At 36.4% G+C, this 24464-nt stretch overlaps 1 long non-coding RNA gene and 1 gene segment (V, D, J or C); one reads left to right on the forward strand and one right to left on the reverse strand.

Annotated features, from left to right (window-relative positions):
• The first annotated feature begins 4469 nt into the window (after positions 1-4469).
• Positions 4470-5059, forward strand: LOC109089734. The segment is given in 2 exon segments: positions 4470-4608; positions 4715-5059. Coding segments are annotated over 2 exon segments (372 nt in total).
• Positions 5060-7096: 2037 nt separating this feature from the next.
• LOC122142486 lies at positions 7097-9179 on the reverse strand. The gene is made up of 3 exons (XR_006158636.1): positions 8979-9179; positions 7598-7651; positions 7097-7499 (listed from the first exon to the last, which is right to left on the reverse strand). It is a non-coding gene; the product is annotated as an uncharacterized LOC122142486 (long non-coding RNA).
• Positions 9180-24464: the final 15285 nt, after the last annotated feature.

The following is a 24464-nucleotide window of genomic DNA, read 5'->3' on the forward strand; positions in this document are numbered from 1 at the left end:
ATCAGCCAGCCAAACAAACAATTTAACAAAACAAATATTTTACAGTTAATCATATGTAATTATCAGTAAATGGTATTACTCTGAAAATAAAACATTATATATAAAGAGAGCATATTAGTCTTGTAGCAGCTCAAGCTGTTGTAAATCCATTGTTTGCTCTATTTATTTATTTGTGCTATTTACACAAATGTTTAAAGGGTAAGTTCACCCAAAAATGAAAATTAGCCTGTGTTTCACTTACCCTTGAAGCATCCTAGGTTCGTCTGAAAGAAGAAAAGTCACATACACCAAAGATGCTTCTAGGCGAGTAAAAACACAGGCTAATTTTCATTTTCGGGTGAACTTACCCTGTAAGTTTTTTCAAGTTTGTAGGTGTCCAGGTACAGAAACCGAATAATCAAATGTAAAATAGCACTGCATACTCTTCACTGTAAAAAAAATAAAAAATAAATATAAACATTATAGTCAAACCAAAATTTATTCAGACACCTTCAACATTTCTCACATTATCACAGTTTATTTGCTATAGTTTTGAAAATGGTAATAAAATATGACAAGAAATTCATCTTGATAATGTCAGATAACTTTGATAGAAAAGTATGTAATGGATTACAATCAACCAAAACTTCAGACAACTGTTAGTATGACAATATTTACACAACTAGCAATACTTTGTTGACCAATTACCGAGCAATGCTTCATTTTGTTCAGTCTGGGGTGTAAAAAAGAAAAACACTTAAGCAAACCATGGTCAGGTCAAAGTGTCTGAATAATTTTTGGTCCCCAAATGTTTTATCAGTTTTACTGGTCGTCCACTGTATGAAGAATTGTTGAGTATAATATGTGTCACAGTTTACTTTATTTTCTATCCTCAGTTACATAAATGAACTATAGTGTCCTGCGCCCACTAGTAAAGTTATATCTGGTGTCTGAATAATTTTTGGTTTGATTGTGGATTAATTCTTGTTAAAACTACAAAGTATTTCAGTCAAGAACAGTGAGTGATTGTCTTTCTTTCATTTTCTTGGATTAACATTACAACAGCTAGTAAATTAGGTGCGGTCACTTTAAGAGACAATGCATCCATTATAATGATACACATCAGATTTCTTTCTCCACTGTTTACTTTCACTTAAGACATAACCCTACAGTTTTTTTTTTTGGAGGATACTCTCCAAGACGGGTATTTTGACATAATTCCGCATCTTGTGTTTGAATGCTTTAAACTCTTTTGAATGTTTAAATTGGCAAGGCTTAAAAACACATGCAAATGATAAGCTTTCTTGATGATGTGCAGCAGTGGCCCGTTAACTGTCTTGAGTGTCTTTTTAGGCTGACCTCAGCCAGTCGTGGGCCTTTCACCCCACTAGCGACGTCCCTGGACGCTGCTGGATTTGGGGGTCTAACGGTCGATTTACCAGTTTGAGGGTTAAATACAACCGCAGCTGAACGGAGGTGTTGATGTCGTGTGAAGTCATTATAAAAAATATCCCTTAAAACAGATTTTAGTTAAAACAGATTTTAGTTTTAAAGGATATATTGATATATTCATTCTAAAAACATAACAAGAATATTGAATTAATTTTAGAAATAAAAATTTATGTATGGCACAAATAGCATTTATAGTCCGTTTCTCATTTCCTTAACATCTTGTATCTTTGACGGTGTTAAACATGGTGTCCAGTGGATGGTAATATGCACAGAAATGAGATGCAGATGAGGTTATGCTTCGTAAAACCCGGCTGTAAGCTCCATATTTGGTTATTTTGGGGGAGGAGACGGGGTGGAGATGCACATACACACAATCTTCCCCTGACTGGGATTTATAAAGGGATTTTTGCACAGGTTCTGGTGTATACATGCTTTTATAAATCTCTGAAAACATTTGTGCTTTTGTGCATACAGTATGTACACTTTTTAGGATGAAATGTATGGAAAGTTTTATAAATGATAGCCCAGCTGAATACTGTTCATTTTATCTACCTATTATCATATCAGACACTGCTGATTATGGAAAAAAATAATCCTTGTTTTTACTAAACAGTTATATTAGTGATTGTTAGGGTTGGGTATCGAGAACCTGTTCCAAACTGGTTCTGAATTTCCAAGAATGATAAGACACGTGCATTTTTAATGTGATCTTAAAACGATCTTAAACGACGCTGGAACTGAAAGAACATGCACACTGTTTGCATGCAGCGCACACATCTGAAGCAGAGCACAGAGAACAGCGGTGTGGGTTCCCGGCTTGTGTCTGTTCTCACACCGTGCACTGTAGAAAAGGCAGTTCCGGGCCAGAGCTGACTTCTCTTTCACTCGTGTGATCATTATGCAGTCGTTTTTTGTCTTAAGTGTACGTCAACAGATGAGAAAGAAAACTAAGCAGTGTTTCTAAATTTATGTCAATGTCTGTGCCTGAAATTTGTTCAGTTTTGTTTTTTATGCTATTGTTAATTGATTTATTGCTCCTAATTTATTGCTGACTGTTTACTCGTCTTTAACAATTTAATGTTTGGAATTTGTTAGTCTAGTTGTTTTTGCTGCAGACCATTTTTGTTAAAACCAAATCCAAGTTTTTCTGTGGGCTGCTGCTTTTTTCTCAAGTTATTCAGCTGCAACAGAACACTTCGTAAAATGACAGAATAAATATGTTTGGCATCTAAATGTTTGACTTAATTTTTTTATTGGATTTTTTTATCTTATTGGAACCGAAACTAGGAATCGATAAGAATCAGAATCAGATTCGATAAGATTCAAACAATACCCAACACTAGTCATTGTAAAATGATATTTTCCATAATTTTATTGTACAGATCCTTCTCAAAAAATTAGCATATTGTGATAAAAGTTCATTATTTTCCATAATGTAATGAAAAAAATTAAACTTTCATATATTTTAGATTCATTGCACACCAACTGAAATATTTCAGGTCTTTTATTGTTTTAATACTGATGATTTTGGCATACAGCTCATGAAAACCCAAAATTCCTATCTCAAAAAATTAGCATATCATGAAAAGGTTCTCTAAACGAGCTACTGTATTAACCTAATCACCTGAATCAACTAATTAACTCTAAACACCTGCAAAAGATTCCTGAGGCTTTTAAAAACTCCCAGCCTGGTTCATTACTGAAAACCGCAATCATGGGTAAGACTGCCGACCTGACTGCTGTCCAGAAGGCCATCATTGACACCCTCAAGCGAGAGGGTAAGACACAGAAAGAAATTTCTGAACGAATAGGCTGTTCCCAGAGTGCTGTATCAAGGCACCTCAGTGGGAAGTCTGTAGGAAGGAGAAAGTGTGGCAAAAAAACGCTGCACAACGAGAAGAGGTGACCGGACCCTGAGGAAGATTGTGGAGAAGGACCGATTCCAGACCTTGGGGGACCTGCGGAAGCAGTGGACTGAGTCTGGAGTAGAAACATCCAGAGCCACCGTGCACAGGCGTGTGCTTTTGAACCAGAAACAGCGGCAGAAGCGCCTGACCTGGGCTACAGAGAAGCAGCACTGGACTGTTGCTCAGTGGTCCAAAGTACTTTTTTTGGATGAAAGCAAAATTTTGCATGTCATTCGGAAATCAAGGTGCCAGAGTCTGGAGGAAGACTGGGGAGAAGGAAATGCCAAAATGCCTGAAGTCCAGTGTCAAGTACCCACAGTCAGTGATGGTCTGGGGTGCCATGTCAGCTGCTGGTGTTGGTCCACTGTGTTTTATCAAGGGCAGGGTCAATGCAGCTAGCTATCAGTAGATTTTGGAGCACTTCATGCTTCCATCTGCTGAAAAGCTTTATGGAGATGAAGATTTCGTTTTTCAGCACGACCTGGCACCTGCTCACAGTGCCAAAACCACTGGTAAGTGGTTTACTGACCATGGTATTACTGTGCTCAATTGGCCTGCCAACTCTCCTGACCTGAACCCCAAAGAGAATCTGTGGGATATTGTGAAGAGAAAGTTGAGAGACGCAAGACCCAAAACTCTGGATGTGCTTAAGTCTGCTATCGAAGCATCCTGGGCCTCCATAACACCTCAGCAGTGCCACAGGCTGATTGCCTCCATGCCACGCCGCATTGAAGCAGTCATTTCTGCAAAAGGATTCCCGACCAAGTATTGAGTGCATAACTGAAGATAATTATTTGAAGGTTGACTTTTTTTTTATTAAAAACACTTTTCTTTTTATTGGTCGGATGAAATATGCTAATTTTTTGAGATAGGAATTTTGGGTTTTCATGAGCTGTATGCCAAAATCATCAGTATTAAAACATTAAAAAGACCTGAAATATTTCAGTTGGTGTGCAATGAATCTAAAATATATGAAAGTTTAATTTTTATCATTACATTATGGAAAATAATGAACTTTTATCACAATATGCTAATTTTTTGAGAAGGACCTGTATGAGTTTGTTATCAGCTCAAGCTGTTGTAAATCCTGCCCACTTCTTTGCATCGTCAGCACATGCTTCAGTGCTCTGAGAGTGTTTATAGTGCTGTGAGTTTAACACTTCATGACTGAGAGCAGAACAGAACACAATCTTCATCATCACACAAGACACAACAACAACAATGAACAACATCATCATCCTCATCTGGACCATTGCAGCTTTTATTCAAGGTAGGATGTCTATTTTTGATATTGATAATATGTTATTATTACCTACATCAATTTAATATTCTGCTATTAAGAAGATTTGCAAACTAATTTATTTTATTTTATTCAGAATCCAGAGGAGTCACTGTGACTCAGCCTAAAGTTAAAACTGTCCAGCTCGGTCAAACAGCTTCAATAGAGTGTAGTACAGATGCAGGAATATACTATAGCAACTTAGCCTGGTATCAGCAGAAATCTGGAGAAACTCCTAAACTCCTCATATATGCCATAAACACCCTCCAGTCAGGAACTCCATCTAGATTCAGTGGCAGTGGAACTAGCAACGGAAAAGATTTCACTCTGACCATCAGTGGAGTCCAGACTGAAGATACAGGAGATTATTACTGTCAGAGTTTTCACTATCCAAACAGTAAACATGTGTTCACACAGTGATAAAGAGTCGTACAAAAACCTCCGTCAGTCAGAGTCACAGTGACTGCACTGATACAGCTGAGAGACACTTGCAGCTGCTGATGAGAGGATCACAAACAACACAATGAATGGCAACCTGTGTGTGACCACAGAGAGTGACTATATATATATATATATGGCAATATATATATATATATATCTATATATATATATATATATAACTATATATATATATAAAGTTACGGGTAACACTTGTATTAGGTTGTATTAGTTAACGTTAGTTAATGCATTAGTTAACATGAACTAACAATGAACAACGCATCTGTTCAGGTTTACTTTTTTGTTAATGTTAATTTACACATTTACTAATGCATCTCTTCACATTAACAGATGAACTAGTTATCAATGTGGCTAATGCATTAGTTTAAAATGAACTAAAAATTAACAACACATCTGTTCAGCATTACTTAATCTTTGCTCATGTTAACTTATTCATATACTAATGCTTCTCTTCACATTAACAACTTAATTAGTTAACGTTGGTTAATGCATTAGTAACCATGAACTAACAATGATCTATGCCTGGAGACAGCTTTATTTAAGCTTTTTTTAATTATACTACATACAGTATAAACACATCTTTATTTAGCAGCTAACACACACAATGGATAAACAATACTAACTCCTGATTTGGACACTGATTTGGGCTACTGGTAAACTTGGAAACCATCTAAACATCAACTGATAATGCTTCTCTTGTTTTACACTGTTTATTAACATGACTTACCATTAACTAAGTATTTACTAAAGGGATTTGTGAACTTTATTGTAGTGTGAAATTGTTCAATTTTTACTAAATATTAACTAACAAAGTTGTATTTATTATTTTTTTTGGATTTTAATTGAGTGTGAGTCTTTTATGTGTCTCTTACATTTTCAGAAACTTTATTACATATGATATTATTACATAACAGTGGTATACATTTATATTATATAATCAATGCATTAAATAAACAAACAAACAAACTCAGAGAAGAAGGTGTTTTCCTAACGTTAACTGGAAGTGAGCAACTATGGTCAGGATGAACAAACAGCTGGTAATCACCTTTGTGTTTTTAAAGCTGCTATTTACGATGAATGTCACTGAAGAGTCTTTCAAGAGGGACCATTTCTCTCCCGCTTTCCAAGTTAATCCACTCCATCAGACGATGTTTCTGTAGGTCCAGTCCGTCCTGTTCCCGCCGAACCCCGAGAAGAGAACAAATGTGCGCGCGCTCAGTAGATCGTCACGTGGAACGAATCGATTTCCAAACCCACATGGAAAGAACCTATATAAACATATATGTTTTAATATAGGTTTTGATATAGGTTTTTAATATATGTGACATATATAAAATTGGCCGTTTTCCTATATTATATGTACATATATGCCCATATATGTACATATATGTACACATATATGCACACATATATACGTACATACATATACCTATATAGATACATATATGCACGTATATATGTGTGCATTTATGCAAGTATATATGCACCTATATGCACGTATATATGCACCTATGTTCACCTATATATTAGTAAAATTATTAAAATCCATAGCTGCTAGGCAACATAAAAGCCCAAAATGTAGAAATTTACATTATTTATTTACTTAAGAACAATCAAATAGTACAAGACAAAATAAAAAAAAAAACGACAAACCATTTTGTTATACATTTCCTTCACTCAAAAAAATTACTCTTTAAACTTACTTAATTCAATTATGGACAGTGGTTCCACACAACCAATTTGTGTTTTGATAACATTAATGGAATTTTTTGAATCTATGCAAACTCCTTGTGTTGTGACAACTGAACATGTTTTGGTTTATTACAATCTAGCCAAATTAGTTTCACTCTATCAACATAAGGAGGTTTGTTTCAAATTACTCATTTAAATTATGGACAGTGGTTCCATCCAATTAGTTCTAGTTACTTTAACTAAATGTTTTCTATTTAAAGTTACTCCCTTCAACAAATCATTTTTTGTGTGATTTGTCTTGTAATGAGTCAAAAGACAAGATGTCACAAATGATCAAAGTGTATTTGTTAAAGAAGCAATAAATAATTGCACAGTTAAATACAGTTGAAACCACATTACAAAATGACACAAAATAGCAGAAATATCAAACTACTCTCATTTTCTAATTGGCATTCATGGGTAACCAATCAAACCTTATTCCAGGAACAGGAACTGGCTCCAGAAATAACTTCTTCAGTACTCCAAATGTGTACATGAGTTCAGGAGGGTTCAAGCTCAAGTCCATATATCAGTCCCAGCAACATGGTTTTGCATACTGTAAACTGCTAGGTCCTGAAGAACTTTATCTTCCAACACTTCAACATCTGCTGGACTGTCTTCAACGATGCACCTTCAAATAGATTTCCACGAGTCTTCTGGATCACCTCCTGATTGCTGGTAATGTCTGTATCCTAGAAGTATTTAAAAGGATGGAGTACTCAAATTCTTGTGTATTAACTTTAACAAAGCATTTATCAACCTTGAACAAAAAAATTAAAATAAAACTCACCATATACTCCATGCTACTATAGGGTCTTCATTTGGATACTTCAATTTCATTAGTCTGAAGATGCAAACAACGAAATTTAGCCTTTAATTTTTTTCTAAAATTACAAGTAAAAAAAGTCAGTCATTCATCTATTTCCTTATGGGAAATACAGGCAAGCAGTGAAGATGGGATTCTAACAAACATTACAGTGGAAAATATAGTACTGGGTCAGATCAGCACAGAAAGCCACTGTCCTGCAAAGTTTAGCAATATTCCCAATTAAAGGGATAGTTTACCCAAAAATGAAAATTCTATTATTAACTGCTCAATCTTCATGTCGTTCTAAACCCGCAAGATCTTCAGTCATCTTCAGAACACAAATTAAGATATTTTTGATGAAATCTGAAAGCTTTCTGACCCTGCACGGTGAGCAACACAACTGGAATGTTCCCAGACCCAGAAACATAGTAAGGATATCAGTAAAATAGTCCATGTGACATCAGTGGTTAAACCATAATTTTACAAAGCTACAAGAATACTTTTTCTGTGCAAAGAAAACAAAAATAGCAACTTTATTCAACAATTCTTCTCCAAATCGCATCTTCCACCATTATCAACAGCACGTAAATAATGCATGCGTGTGGTGCTGCTGACATAGAACACGCATGTGCAGAGCCTTGTTTACTTGCAGAGGAAAGAAATGTTCATGCCTCTTGTTACTCTCCATAATGGCGGAATATGTGATTTGGAGAAGAATTGTTGAATAAAATTGCTATTTTTGTTTTCTTTGCACAAAAAAGTATTCTTGTAGCTTTGTTAAAGTGTGGTTGAACCATTGATGTCACATGGACTGTTTTAATGATGTCCTTACTACGACTCTGGGTCTGGGAACATTTCAGTTACATTGCAGCCTTTATGGAGGTTTAGAAAGCTCTCGCATTTTCATAAGAATATCATCATTTGTGTTCTGAAGATGAATGATGGTCTTACGGGTTTGAAACAACATGAGGGTGAGTAATTAATGACAAGTTTATTTTTGGGTGATCTAGCCATTTAAACACACCTGAACCAGCTAATCAATGTTCTTGGGAATTTTCAAACAAAAACAAAGTCTTACTAGAAGTTCCAGGCAGGTGTGTTAGAGCGAAACTCTAACACACCTGGTTTTCCTAGAGCAGGTTTGGACAACCCTGCCTTGCATAAATAAATTGTTTTGGGGAGGCTAATGCATTCGTAATCTGTCAGTTTGTAGTAATACCACATATTTTGTATTTATTGTATCAATAAACCTAATCTTATTATATCTGTGTTTTTTTTGTTAATTTCCATAACCGTAAAACTCAGAGGCCAGTGAGAGAACAATGTTTTAATACAAGGTTTTGTTGAGTGCAGTTGTTCTTACCTGTGTAGTGGGCACCAAGAGGGTTTAATTATTCGTCCAAGCAAACATCTTCATAAGTTTTGCAGTGCGGATCCATTTTGGCAAAGATTGTTGATTCTAATGGGCCTATGGTAATTCTGTATGTCTCAAATTCTGCATAAATCTGTAAACACATGAAGTGCAATTTGTTACAAAAAAATAAAATGAAGAAGTTTAACAGCAAAAACCAATTAAATTATCAAAATATTAAATGATTTATTTGCTTTATATAACTGCATATAGGTTTCATATATGCGCATATATCCTCATATAGGTTCTTTCCATGTGGGAAGGAACACGGAAGCATTATTCTCCTCCAGCTCGCGCTGTAATATGTAAAGTTCATGTTCACACAGTCTCCACGACTTCATCCAGACCTTTTTCTTTTTCCCCGCGAACTTTCGGTAAAAAGATATCCAAATATTATAATCGCCATTTCTTCTTTCATGTCATCCGCCATTTGTTTACTCTAAAGACACATTTGTCCGATTCCCGCATTTATAGTCGTGATTTGTGATTTTGATGTGAACGGAATCTGTGTGCTGTCACCATGGACTGTAAAAAAATAAAAAATAAAAACCCTGTCACACTATAGTTTAAAGTCTTTTTTTTTTTTTTTGATTGCCTAAATCGTGTTAATAAACAGTCTACAAATATTAGTAACACATCAGTTAATGTTGAACTAATGTAAACTTTACAATAAGGGTCACAAATTCTCTTAAATAATGCTTTGTTTAGTAAGTCATGTTAATAAACAGTCTACAAACATGAGAAGCATTATCAGTTGATGTTTAGATGGTTTCCAAGTTTACCAGTAGCCCAAATCACTGTCTAAATCAGGAGTTAGTATTGTTTATCCATTGTGTGTTAGCTGCTAAATAAATGTATGTGTATGTACTGTATTATAATTAAATAAAGCTTAATAAATAAAGCTGTCGACAGGCATAGTTCATTGTTAGTTGTTGTTGTTTAATGATTGATGTAATAAATCATTAGTATATGAATAAGTTAAAATGAGCAAAGATTAAGTGATGTAGTTAGGGCTGCACGATAATGGTCAAACTGATAATCACGATTATTTTGATTAAAATTATAATCACGATTATTAATAACAATTATTCAATCTTGCTGAAGAAAAAAATCTGCTAAAACCAGCCTAAATTTAGCTGGTTTAAGCTGGTCTCCCATCTTGGCCAAGCTGGTTTTAGCTGCTTGTTCCAGCTGGTCTCCCAGCCTGACCAGCTAAGGAAGTGGTCAAAACCTCTCTAAAACCAGCCTTCTGACCAGCTCTGACTAGCAAAGACTAGGGCTGGGTATCGATTGGGTTTTTTACGATACTGGTGCCATATCGATACTTTTAAAACGGTACCGGTGCCTAAACGGTGCCTGAACCGATACTTTAAAAAAAAAAAAAAAAAAAAAAAAAAAAAGGAGCCACATAAAACTGTGGATAATATTAAAGATTATTAAAAAATATTTAAAATAAATCCATAGCTTTCACACGCTCCCTGGATGCTATGATTTCCCAAGTTGTGCTTCCCTTACTCTTAGGCTAATAAATGTATTTCACGATCTGGGTCGTTATTTAATACAAAACCACACATAATGTTTCTACTGTATCTCTGTCAGTCACTCTGATATTTAGTTAAAATGAGTGCTGTCTGTCACGGTCTTTAATCAGTTCTGTGAATGACTGTATGACTATCATTCTTTATAAAGTAGCAACAATGTCGTTTGTAAAGTACAGTACTGTGCAAAAGTCTTAGGCACATTAATATTTTCACCCCCAAAAAGGGTTTTAAGCCAGTTATGTATATCTTTTGCTGTAGTGTGTCAGTAGGAAATATTAGTTTACATTTCCAAACATTAATTTTGCCATTAATTTTAATAATAACCTAGTGAGATTTTTGAATGCACAAGCAGTCTGACAACAGCCGGTGCTCCACACAGAGATCTGATCTCACCATCATCGAATCTGTCTGTGATTTCATGAAGAAACAGATGAAACTGAGACAAACTAAATGTCTCTACAGCAAACAGACACACTACAGCGAAAGATAGAAATAACTGGCCGAACAGCATTCTTTGGGGTGAAAATACTAACGTGCCTAAGACTTTTGCACAGTAGTGTATGTATAAAGTAAGTATAATTAAGTATTTTCAAATAAGTATAATTAAAGTATGCGTTCATATAAGGGCTAGTTTCGCTGGAGGAAACAGCTGTGGTGTGATGAGCGGTGACAAGCGAAAACTTTACAATAGATAGGAAACCGACTGCTCCCTCGTGACCTTTTGTAAACTGTATTTATGACAAAGAACTGCACAGATACAGATATTCTAATAATCTATTGATAAACATCCTGCTCTATCCTATCACTGCTACGCTGATGACACTCAACTCTACTTCTCATTCCAACCAGATGACCCGACGGTAGTTGCTCGCATTTCAGCCTGTCTGAGTGACATTTCTAGCTGGATGAAGGACCATAACCTTCAGCTCAACCTTACTAAGACTGAACTGCTGGTGGTTCCAGCTAACCCATCGTTTCATCACAACTTCTCTATACAGCTGGGTTCGTCAACCATAACTCCTTCCAGGACAGCCAGAAACCTAGGAGTTGTGATGGATCATCAGTTAAGCTTTACAGACCATATTGCTACAACGACCCGGTCCTGCACATTTGCCTTATACAACATTAGGAAGATTAGACCCTTCCTGTCAGAGCAAGCCACCCAACTTCTTGTCCAAGCTCTTGTTCTCTCCAGACTGGACTATTGCAATGCTCTCCTGGCGGGCCTTCCTGCATCTACTATCAAGCCTCTGCAACTGATCCAGAATGCAGCAGCGAGGGTTGTCTTCAATGAGTCAAAAACAGCCCACGTTACTCCTCTCCTTATCAGGTTACACTGGCTACCAGTAGCTGCTCGCATCAAATTCAAGGTACTGATGCTTGCCTACAAAACGACCACTGGCACGGCACCAACTTACCTAAACTCACTAGTTCAATCTTATGCACCCTCCAGAAGTTTGCGCTCTGCAAGTGAACGACGTCTTGTGGTGCCATCCCAAAGAGGTTCAAAATCACTCTCACGGACCTTTTCCTGGACTGTGCCCAGCTGGTGGAATGACCTCCCGATCTCAGTTCGAACAGCTGAGTCTTTACTCATTTTCAAAAAACATCTAAAGACTCATCTTTTTCGCCTGCATTTAACCAACTAATACTAGCACTTACCTTTTCTTTTTCTTGTCTATCATATTTAAAAAAAAAAAAAAAAAAAAAAAAAAAAACCTAGCTACGTGTTCTGTACTAGACTAACTGAGACTTGTCATAGCACTTGTATACCGTTGTTGTTCTCTCGTTGATCTGATTGTTTCTATTGTTCTCATTTGTAAGTCGCTTTGGATAAAAGCGTCTGCTAAATGATTAAATGTAAATGTTAAATGTAAACACATCTTGTGTCCTCCGTTTCTGTTTGAGTCCGCTCGCGCTGCTCCGCCGCGGTCTGCGGATTGAAGAGCGCGCTGAAAGACGGGGAGGAGACCGGTCTGCCGCCAGTCTCATATGAAATTTAAGGGGACTGACTCTGAGGTGATCGCGAGGTGACACGTTTCAGGATAAATAACGAGCCGGCCAATATCGTGACGATTATTTATAATTTATCGAGAAAGGTGGATATCATTATCGAGATTAAAATACGATTAGTCATGCAGCCCTAGCTGAACAGATGCGTTGTTCATTTTTAGTTCATTTTAACTAATGCTTTAACCACAACGTTAACTAGTTAATCTGTTAATGTGAAGAGATGCATTAGTAAATGTGTAAGATAACATTAACAAAGCATTAAGTAATCCTGAACAGTAAAGTTGTTCATTATTAGTTCATGTTAACTAATGCATTAACTAATACATTAGTATATGAATAAGTTAACATGAACAAAGATTAAGTGATGCTGAACAGATGCGTTGTTCATTATTAGTTCATGTTAACTAATGCATTAACTAACGTTAACTAATACAACCTTATTGTTAAGTGTTACCAAGTTATGCAAAGTCATTAACTGATAAGGAGAGTAGATATTAATCTGGACTGTATTCATGTGTTTTTGCACAAGAGAGATCTTTTAGTTTAATATAGTTTAGTACATAAATGTGTGCTATTGCTAGTTAATGACACTCTGCAATGATTTGAGTAAAAGTCATGTTTTGCTTGCTTTATTATTACACTTTAAGTTTTTGCAGCTTTATATTAAGAAATATTTATTCTTAGTGGACTCAAATGAAATAAGTTCACTGTACTAACACCACATAAACACTAGTTGTTGTTTTTTTAACTTGAATGGTTGGAAGCAATTGGTTTCCAAAATGAAATAAGTTACCGCATGGTATAATAACAGTAACATACTGTAAAAATGAAGAGCTGTAAATTAATGGTAGAGATCTGAAAATTGTTTAACAGTTATTTTACAGCACAATTTTTTACAGTGGTCCACTTCTTTATGGCCCTGCCATGAACTGTGCTGTCCACTACAAATAAATCATGGATACAATATGTGTGATGAGGATATTTCTACAACAGTTTTTGTGTGATGCTTCATTCATGATTCATGTTCCTGTGGCTCAGTGGTAGAGCATTGTGTTAGCAGCACAAAAGGTCATGGGTTCGATTCCCAGGGAACACACATACTGTTTAAAAATAATGTATAGCCTGAATGCACCGTAAGTTGCTTTGGATAAAAGCGTCTGCTACATGCATAAATGTAAATATCACTTTATCATAAAAAATGTTTCAGCAATTATTACTAGTCAATGGATCAACAAGTTATATTACTCAATTTGTAAAATTATATAATCTATACTTTTATAGTATATGAGTTTGTTAGCAGCTCAAGCTGTTGTAAATATTATTAAAAATAAAAAATATTATTACTTACTTATAAGGCCCTTAATGGTTTAGCTCCTGCGTACCTAACTAGTCTTCTACCACGCTACAACCCATTACGCTCCCTAAGGTCACAAAACGCTGGACTTTTGATAGTACCTAGGATAGCAAAGTCCACTAAAGGAGGTAGAGCTTTTTCGCATTTGGCTCCCAAACTCTGTAATAGCCTTCCTGATAATGTTCGGGGTTCAGACACACTTTCTCTGTTTAAATCTAGATTAAAAACACACCTTTTTGGCCAAGCATTCAAATAATGCATCTTATAATTTTGGACTGCAGTTATATCTGATCAAATGCGCATTATTATTCTTTAACTTGGGTTAAACTAATTAATTTTACTTGGCTGGAACAGCATCTACGCTAATTATGTCTTTATTTGTTTCTCTGTTTTGCCACGGGATGTAACTAGGATTTACACAAGCTCCAGTCTGGATCCAGAACACCTGAGAAGAGATGATGCCAACCCCTCAGAGGACCTCAGATGATGCTAACCCAGAGACAACATACAGAACTACCACATTTTGCTCTAAGTTTGATTGCATAATTGCTGTTAATAGTGTTAATCGTCTGTTTATTTACGTCTTTTATTGATTTTTCTGAACATTTCTGCCATATACACATAAACTGACAGTCATCACTGATAAGCTACTACTAAATATTGTAGAAACTTAATTTTCTGTAAAGTTGCTTTGCAATGATTTGTATCGTAAAAAGCGCTATACAAATAAACTTGAATTGAATTGAATTTAATTAAATCCTGCCCACTTCTTTGCATCGTCAGCACATGCTTCAGTGCTCTGAGAGTGTTTATAGTGCTGTGAGTTTAACACTTCATGACTGAGAGCAGAACAGAACACAATCTTCATCATCACACAAGACACAACAACAACAATGAACAACATCATCATCCTCATCTGGACCATTGCAGCTTTTTCTCAAGGTTGAATGATAATTTTTGACAATAATATTATGCTATTGTTGTTTTATAGCATTTTAATTAATCAATATTGTGCTATAAATTAGATTTACACATTAATTGGTTTTCTTTTCTTTTTTCAGAATCCAGTGGAGTCACCACCTAAAGTTAAAACTGTCCAGCTCGGTCAAACAGCTACAATAGAGTGTAGTCTGGATGTAGGACTAACCTCTGTTGACTTAGTCTGGTATCAGCAGAAATGATAACTACGGATATGATTTTACTCAGTGGAGTCCAGACTGAAGATACAGGAGATTATTACTGTCTGAGTTTCACTGTCCAAACAGTAAAGATGTGTTCACACAGTGACTGCACTGATACAGCTGAGAGACACTGCAGCTGCTGATGAGAGGATGTGATTAAACACATTTACTTTATCTATTATTTACTTTTGGTTCTTTGGAGAATCAAAAAGTTCTTGATGTGTCATTATAGGGTCTTCAAGTCAGTGCTGGGAAAGTATGGACCATGTAATGACACACTTGAGGAGATACAGTGTAACAAACAGCAGTTTCATCACAATACAATATAACATTGATTCTCATTATTATGATATGATTTAACATTTGTCAATATGTCAGAACATGCCACAATAAGATTATGATTTGATTAATATATTATATATTTAGTCATTTAACATTAAAACCATATTACGAGATGACACCATTCAACTATTTTTTTTTTCCTTCTGGTATGTGGTATTCTTGAACTCCAGCACACAAATCACATGGAGACGGATGTTTCACATAATATAACACAATACATATACTAAATAGTAACACTGGATACTTTTGGTGTCTCTCTTATCTGACACACACACACACACTTAAGGTCTTGGAGTCTTTACTAATGAGCTGATGGGTTGAATCAGGTGTGTTTGAATAGGGAGATATCTAAAATGTGCAGTGTCGGGTGTTCTCCAGGACCAGGATTGGGAACCACTGCTATACTACATATATTATATGTCACAACACGTTTTTATTGTAAAAAAGGGTTCCTTCTGGCATTGCTGTGAAAAACCATTGGCGGTTTCTTTAAAGTACCTTTAAAGTACATTGATGTAATAAGAGGCTCTTTGTGGATTCTTCTATTGCACCAGACTGAATTTTTTTTTTTTCTAATATGAATGTTATACATGATACTATGAATCAGAGTGATTCAGTAACAGCTGTGAGAGACTCAGATACTGAAGGACACACATCCGAATGAATCATTGACTGAGTCTCATCACAGATCAACAGTTGATTCAATCATTCAGAAGGTCAGTATGACTGCTGAGAGTCTCAGTGTGAACAAACCTCATCTCTCCATTAGTCTCCATTAGACTCATTTCAGAGAATAAAGAGTCAAACAGTCAAACTCATATTTGAGTGATTGTGTTCCTCTCAGAATAGAGCAGCTCCATCAGCAGATGTTCAGCGTCCTCACAGGAGCTTCATGATACAGTAAAACTACACAGAGTCAACACACAGAGAACCAATAGTGATCTGTTTCAGTGTTTGAGCTTCAGAATTTGACTACACAGAATAGATTCATAATTTCCTTCATCTGCAGGTGTTTTCATGTTTTTTTATTTATTTATTTATTTATTTATTGTAAAATATGAGCTTTAGTTCTGGGGCCTATAAAGATATGCATGAATGACAAAAATAAGGCCTGTGACCTTTTCAATTTCAAAAAGACAAAAATAATTCAAAGACATAAAGACAAAATATTGTTGTATTTGTTAACTAAATTAAGTAACTAAGGAGGGCAGGTTTTTGCGAAGGGTCAATTGAGGAGGTAATATTACTGCAATTGTTAGTTTTCTGTTTCAGTTATGATTCTGGATGTCCACGTTCATCATTTTACACTGTTATGACACTAAAAACTTGTGCTATGCTGTGAATCAGTCTGTTTTAAACTAAAAGACAGGAAACAGATGTTTTCTCATACTGAGAGATAAGCAGATGTATGTGTGGGAGAAAATATCATATATGGTGTTAAAAAAAATGACACAGCGGATAAGAAAATGTCCTATTCTTTGTTTCTATTTGAGCTCCATGAGATGAAGCATGTTACATCGTAACATTCTCTTGCAGTCACGGCTGAAGGTCGTTGTTAGGCACGACGCGGAGCTGAGTTATTCACAATACAGCACGGCCTCTCGTACATTATTACTAACTCATAAACACATATTCTACATGACCATATTCAGACATAAAATGCAAGTGATTATGTTGGGTGTCACTATGTCGGAGCTACGTTATCTGATAAGATAAACTGTTGCTACTTTGAAACAAATAAGGTGAAGGACCTTATTATGCATCAAACAAATACGTGAAAGATTATTTGTTAACTGCAATCAGCTATATAATATCTAATGTAAATTAGACAATCATATACTGATGATGTACAACAATGCCAAGGTCTCTGGAAGAGGTTTGAGAATTTTTATGGCGGTCACAGGCCAAAACCTGAGGAATCAGTCTGTTGGTGGGGAAGGGCAGAAACTGCATTTTGACCAACGGGAAGTCCTGTCCTTCCTGGGCTTTGTACCAAAGGTCTTCTTCTTGCCCTCTAAGAGGTGTCTGGCTGTTGTCTTTGTATCTTTATCTGACGCCGTTGGACAGTTTGCTTATGTTCGTCTACCAAGACCCGATCAAAATGTAGCAAACCTTTGTCAACTAGAGTGGTCAGAGAGAGGCCCTGCCATAAACTGTGCTGTCCACTACAAATAAATCATGGATAAAATATGTGTGATGAGGATATTTCTACAACAGTTTTTGTGTGATGCTTCATTCATGATTCATGTTGCTGTGTGGGCTCAGTGGTAGAGCATTGTGTTAGCAGTGCAAAAAGGTCATGGGTTCAATTCCCAGGGAACACACATACTGTTAAAAATAATGTATAGCCTAAATGCACTGTAAGTTGCTTTGGATAAAAGCGTCTATAAATGTAAATATCACTTTATCATAAAAATGTTTCAGCAATTATTACTAGTCAATGGATCAACAAGTTATATTACTCAATGTAAAATTATATAATCTATATTTTTATAGTATATGAGTTTGTTAGCAGCTCAAGCTGTTGTAAATCCTGCCCACTTCTTTGCATCGTCAGCACATGCTTCAGTGCTCTGAGAGTGTTTATAGTGCTGTGAGTTTAACACTTCATGACTGAGAGCAGAACAGAACACAATCTTCATCATCACACAAGACACAACAACAACAATGAACAACATCATCATCCTCATCTGGACTCTCACACTGTTTGCTCAAGGTTTGTAGTAAAATGTTATAACAACAATTACACTTATTATGTTAAAATGTGAAATATACATAATTTTAATTATTGTCATTTTTTATTATTTTTTTATTTCAGAGTGTAGAGGACAGTACACTGTAACTCAGAGTCCATCATTAATAACAGCAGTCTAAGGACAAGAAGGCAGAATAAACTGTAAAACCAGCAGTTCAGTGTTTAGTGGTAATTACTTACACTGGTACTTACAGAAACCTGGAGAAGCTCCTAAACTCCTGATTTATTATGCAAAAAAGCTTTACACTGGAACTCCATCTAGATTAGTGGATCTAAGAGTGATTTCACTCTGACCATCAGTGGAGTCCAGACTGAAGATACAGGAGATTATTACTGTCTGAGTGTACACTGCCCTAGTAGCTGTGTGTTCACACAGTGATAAAGAGTCGTACAACAAAAACCTCCGTCAGTCAGAGTCACAGTGACTGCACTGATACAGCTGAGAGACACTGCAGCTGCTCTACAACACAATCACACACAACACTGATCAGTGAACAAACATTAAAAACACAATATAATTTCTGTTAATATAAATATTGTATTTCTAAAGAGAATTAGTCAGTGTTTTAATATGATCATCATGTTTTATTAACTTGTACAACTACATACATAGGCATATGAGCAGTGAGCACTATATTCAAATGTCTCAATTCAAAATGTACATCGATTTATTGACAGCGTCAATTCACGTTTGCCCAAAAATAATAATAAATCTATCAGGTTTTTTACCTTTAGCAGAACTCCTTTTTCCTTGATTTTGGGCATGCAAAGGTGTCAACTACATCCCCAAAGTTCATTTCTTTGACCAAGTCCGATTGAATGGTAAGCAGGGAGAGTGCAGTCAATCGCTTCTGTGTCATTGTCGTCCTGAGCTCATTCTTCACTCGTTTCAATCGGGAGAACGACCTTTCACCTTCAGCATTTGTTACAGGCAGGGTTAGGAATATCCTGAGCGCAACAAAGACGCTTGGAAACGTGGTTAGGAGGCCATGTCTGTGAAGAAGCTGTAGCATTATTTTAGGAGATCGTGTTTTTTCTTCCTGGACGAAAGTCTTAAATTGAATGAGCTCTTCTCCAAAGTCTTTGTCCAGATCATCCGAATATTTGGAGGAGAGTGCAGCAGCACATTTATGCACACTATCACAGTCTGTGTCGGTGTTAAACAAAACACTAAATAATTTGTTCAATTCTGTGTATGCGCCGATGCGTTTGGCAAGACAAGACAGCAACTTGTCCAAGATGACATTTTAGGTTTCCACTTTGAATCGTTGGCTGCCATGCAGGCCTAGTAGAGCATCACTTTCTCCTGATTCATCTGGAAAATATTTTTGTTTTTTGACTCTTTTGGTCTCCTCCTCATATAGGTGAGTAAGTCCCCCAATATCTCGAGCGGCATTTTCGTACTTCTCAAACTGATCCCTCTGCGATGCCACATAAGAATGCAGTGACTCCAAAAGACATTCTGCATTGTCTAAAGTTATGTCATGCTTTTACAAAGTCTCAGTAGTGGCCTTGAACCTGGTTAGAATGCTATCCCAAACATTTGTCATAATCGCGGTCTCCAATTTATCAAGTTGAGTGCAGAGTGATCTGGCCTCACGTCTGGTGTCCCCCTTCTCCTCCGGATCGATGGAAAATCTGCCCAAAGCCTCTCTGATGGCCTTGTAGTTTTCCTTCAATGCCTTGGTCGAGTCCGCTCTGCATGTCCACCTGGTATTGGATAAGGGTTTTAGAGTCTTGATCACATCTGTGTTGTGGAAGATTTTATTCCAGCGGTGTGTGGACTTAGCACAAAACACATAGAGAGACTGGAGCAAGTCAAAGAAATGTCTTGCATGTGGACAACTGTCCTCTATGCTGTTCACCCCCACGAGATAGAGTGAATGTGCAGCACAGGGCACATAATGAATCAGGGGATTTCTTTTTTTAAGATGAGCCTGAAGGCCATTGTATTTACCGGACATGTTACTGGCGTTGTCGTAACTTTGGCCTCTGCAATTTGACAGGTCTAACTCAAGATTATTTATCATTTTCACGACACAAGGCTTTCTCCCATGTGTCTATAAATAGGCTCAAAACCAACAAATCGCTCAACTACTTCACCTTCATCACTGACACATCTAAAGATAAATGTCAGCTGGTCAGTATGTGACATGTCGGGCGTTGAATCCGTGATGATTGAAAAATATTTGGCATGCTGTAGTTCGGATGCGATCCTCCTCTTTACTTTCTCACCCATTAAACAAATGAGCTCATCACACACAGTAGATGACAGGTAAGATGTGGTGCCTCTTCCCTTTTGACCGTATTTCTCCAGGTGCTCTTTTAAGAATGGATCAAACTCTGCAATGAGTTCCAACAGTCCGAGATAATTGCCATTCCTCGATGAGCCCAGAAGTTCGTCCTCCCCTCTGAACGCTAAACCTCTCACACTCAAGAATTTGATCTCCTTAAAAGGGCTAACATACTTTCACGATGGCTTGCACTCTTTTCATGAGCTGAAACTCGCTCAGGATGTTTCCAGTCAGAATATCCAGATGTAAAACCATTTTGCTGCAAGGACAGCAATTTGCATGAAAAGCAATAAACCATGCCTGTTGAAGGCGAGTAAATTAACCAATCTCTAGACACCACCTGTTTGTTTGGGAGGTGGCACTGCAAAAGATCATTTGTAAGAAATCGCTTTTTCATACCAGTGTCCCGTGCAGAGGCGGGGTATTTAGCTGCCCGATTGTGATAGGCGGCGGAACCTTTAGAAATAGCCAGTTCTATCATTAGCTCGGTTAGATCTCCCCATAGTGCAGGATCAGTTGAGAGGGTTAAATGATCCACAGGCTTCGGCAGCACATCTGGCCTGGAGGTGTCTTCATTGACGACATCCCTAACGTCCTCATCTTCCCCCAGGTCTTCCTCATCGCCATCTCCTTGGAGTGCACTCTCATGTACCTGGCTGGAAGTGCTTTCGACCATATCTCCAATGTCTATAAAGGTAAATATGGTGTAAAATGTGAGAGCTTGTAGAATACGATCGGAGAACTTTCAGAACAACAAAAAAAAAGGTAACATATTGTTAAAGGTAAATATAGGAGGTTTGAGGAAATCTGGAATCCTTTCTTATTCTTTCTTGAACATGGTGGAAACGACATACCAGTGGCTGATTGAGAAGCTGTGTCAAATAGTATGAGATGAGAAGCTTTTAGTTATTATTTATTTATTTATTTATTTATTATTATTATTATTATTATTATTATTATTAATTTCTCTGTCCTTTAGATTTATGTTTTCCTTAAGTGTCAAGCATGTTTTATATGTAAGTACATTGATTATGTTGAAACTCAATAAAAATATTGATGAAAAACAAAAATATTCACACTAACGTGATCTGAATTTGAAGTGACAGAGAGAAAAACAAAACAAATGAGAGCTTGTAAAAAAAAATCTGAACTTGTAAATTGAAATTTGCAATCATAGAAAATGTTCATACCTGTATTCTGAATGTGAAGTCAGAGAAAAAATCGACTGATTGATATTTACAGCTGCAAACTTGCACATGGTACAATTTCTGGTAAGCTACATTATTTATTATTATTGCTTGACACAAATTTCATGATTTCAATTCAATTCAATTATTGTGATTTGATTTAATATTGACTCATTTGGATAAATATTAGGTACACAAGATAGGCATTAATTTTTCTCAAGAAAAAAATAAATCTCACCTAATGCTGTAAACATACAGAGAGCCCTTTCAGCTGGCAATATTATTTAAGGTTAAAAATAACTCAAATTAAATATAATGCATTTTTTTTATTAGAATAACAACTTTATTTAATGATATAAGTAAAAATATAATAAATATGTAATATAGTACACATATCAGCCAACTAACGTGCTATAGCCTATATTATGGTCATCAAATGGCTTTCCTGAGGTAAATGTTATGTGACCTAATTGTTCTCCAGCTGTTTTATTGACCTCTTTCCGCAGTTGAAAAACACTGATTGATCGATATTATGTATTTGGAATATACATTTCAGTAAGTTGTTCAGATGTTTTGTTCTGCAAGTTCTCACATCGTATTCTACAAGCTTTCACATTTTGCACCATATTTATCTTCATTAATGTCCTCTTCCTCACCCGAGTCTTCCTCGCTCCTGTCTCCCCCAAGAAGCATATCGTCATTCGCCTGGCGGTAATCGCCGACGCCTAGGCTAACATTAGCAGTAATGGCTGCAACATACATCATTTTTGTATTGTAATCTTTATTTGTTTTTTATTCTTTATTTTTTTTTTTTTTATTTTTGTTTTTATGTTAGTGTTATTTATGGTGTTTTATGTGTTTTTTGTTGATTTTAAAGTAATTTACGAAAAATATTTTTAAAGCTTGTGTCATGTGGTGCCCCCCTAGTGGTTGTGAATGGTTGGGCCCAAGTGCCCTTATGGATAATCCGGCTCTGGTTTTAGGTGTAATATATGATTGCTGTCAATCAAACTGAACAGACTGCATTCAGTCACTTCTGCTGTCTGGATGTGATGCTTTCCATTTGACCCACAGAAAGATTTACATTCTTACACAGTTACTGTCAGAATGACTTGTTCTGTATTTGCGATCATAGATTTTTCTGATTTTACTGACATTTTCATATACATTATCCCTTTGAAATGTAATGGGTTTGTCTGCATGCTCCAAAAGATATGCTATTAAATGTATTAAAAATATACTTAAAGTACAATTGTACATTTGTATCCACAACATTCTCATTTTAAGTGCATTAAATTATATTAAACTGCATTTTAATCGAGCACAGCATTAGTTCAGTCAGGCCAAGGAGGCATAGTGATGTGACCAGATGTAAGCTGTCAAATCGCTCCAATCACTAACATTCTCCTGCTAGACACGGGACATATATACAGTACATGGCACTACTGCTCGGTAAGTATGCTCAAATTGCTCGCAACCCTCCCTCCCTCCCCATTATAAGCATGAGCATATTACCGTGCACCTTTTGGTTGTCATCTACTTTGTTTCAGATCACTAAGGCTTTCAAGTCCGGGTTGGCATGGACCTCGCTGAGGTCCACTGAGAGACACTTATCCTCATAACCAAGCTACAGGATAGACGTCCCACTGCCACATCTACACGATTACCACTTTTTGCTTTCAAAGACATTATTAAGTGTCTTAATTGTCATGTATTTCCAAGCTGATGGATCCAGGGGGGTTAATGTTTAAGCTCTTGTATGTTCAATTAATTTGGGAGCAAGAACCCCCATAAGGAACCATACCGCCACAGATAAATTGTGTTCAATAAACTCAAGTAACTTGCCAAAGTGGTCCTGTATGAAATATATTTCTAAAAAGTATGCAAATAAATATATGCATAGTTGAGCTTTTAAGTCATATTCTTAACACAAGCATACTTTAAGTGAAGTTTTAGTGTATTTATTTATTTATTTATTTACTAATTTTAATTTTACTCTTACCTAAAATATATTTTATGTGTACTTTGTGTAAGAAGATAGCAAAATGATTCAGGTTTTATAGGGTTTAATGTATAAGTATTTTATAATAATGTGTAGGGCCACTGCAATATGTTTTAAAAGTGCTATAATGTGCTATAATGCTTTTTCACTTTTTCAACTTTAGTTAGTCTGTAATGTTCCTGTTTGAGCATAAAAAAGATCTGCAACATTACAAAGCTCAAAGTCCAATTCAAACGGAGATTTTAAATCGTGTTCAGATTGATTTGATTTTGACACATGTGATGGCCTGTTGGTCTGGCCTGTTTCCCTGCCTCTGGTTTGTTCTGTGTTGCAGGGGGCGTGGCTATCATTTGTCAGTGAGATTGGGGACACCTGGGCCAGGTGTTTCATGCCTTCATAAACCTACCACTCTCTTGGTTAGGGGAGAGCCCTTCTCTCCCGTGCACTATTGCTTTGTTCATGCAACACGCAACAGCATACGTTCCAGTCATCCAAACATGCACCTCATTTTACTGATCATACTGATTTTCACACTTCACGGTTGTATTATGTTATGTTAGTTGTTGTATCGGTTTTTTTTTTTAGTTAATAAATTTTATTTTGTGGTTTAAAACTGCGTCCTTCTATTTTTGTCATGGCTTTAGAGCCAGGTCATGACAAAGTGGGGGCTCGTCCGTTGGTTTTGATCCGGTCAGAATATTGTGAATGGCGTGTTGTCATACGTGACGTCAGCTGATGGTGAAGATTCATTGTTGCTTCGATCAGGTGT

This window comes from Cyprinus carpio, chromosome B25 (assembly GCF_018340385.1).
Source record: "Cyprinus carpio isolate SPL01 chromosome B25, ASM1834038v1, whole genome shotgun sequence".
NCBI classification, from domain to species: domain Eukaryota; kingdom Metazoa; phylum Chordata; class Actinopteri; order Cypriniformes; family Cyprinidae; genus Cyprinus; species Cyprinus carpio.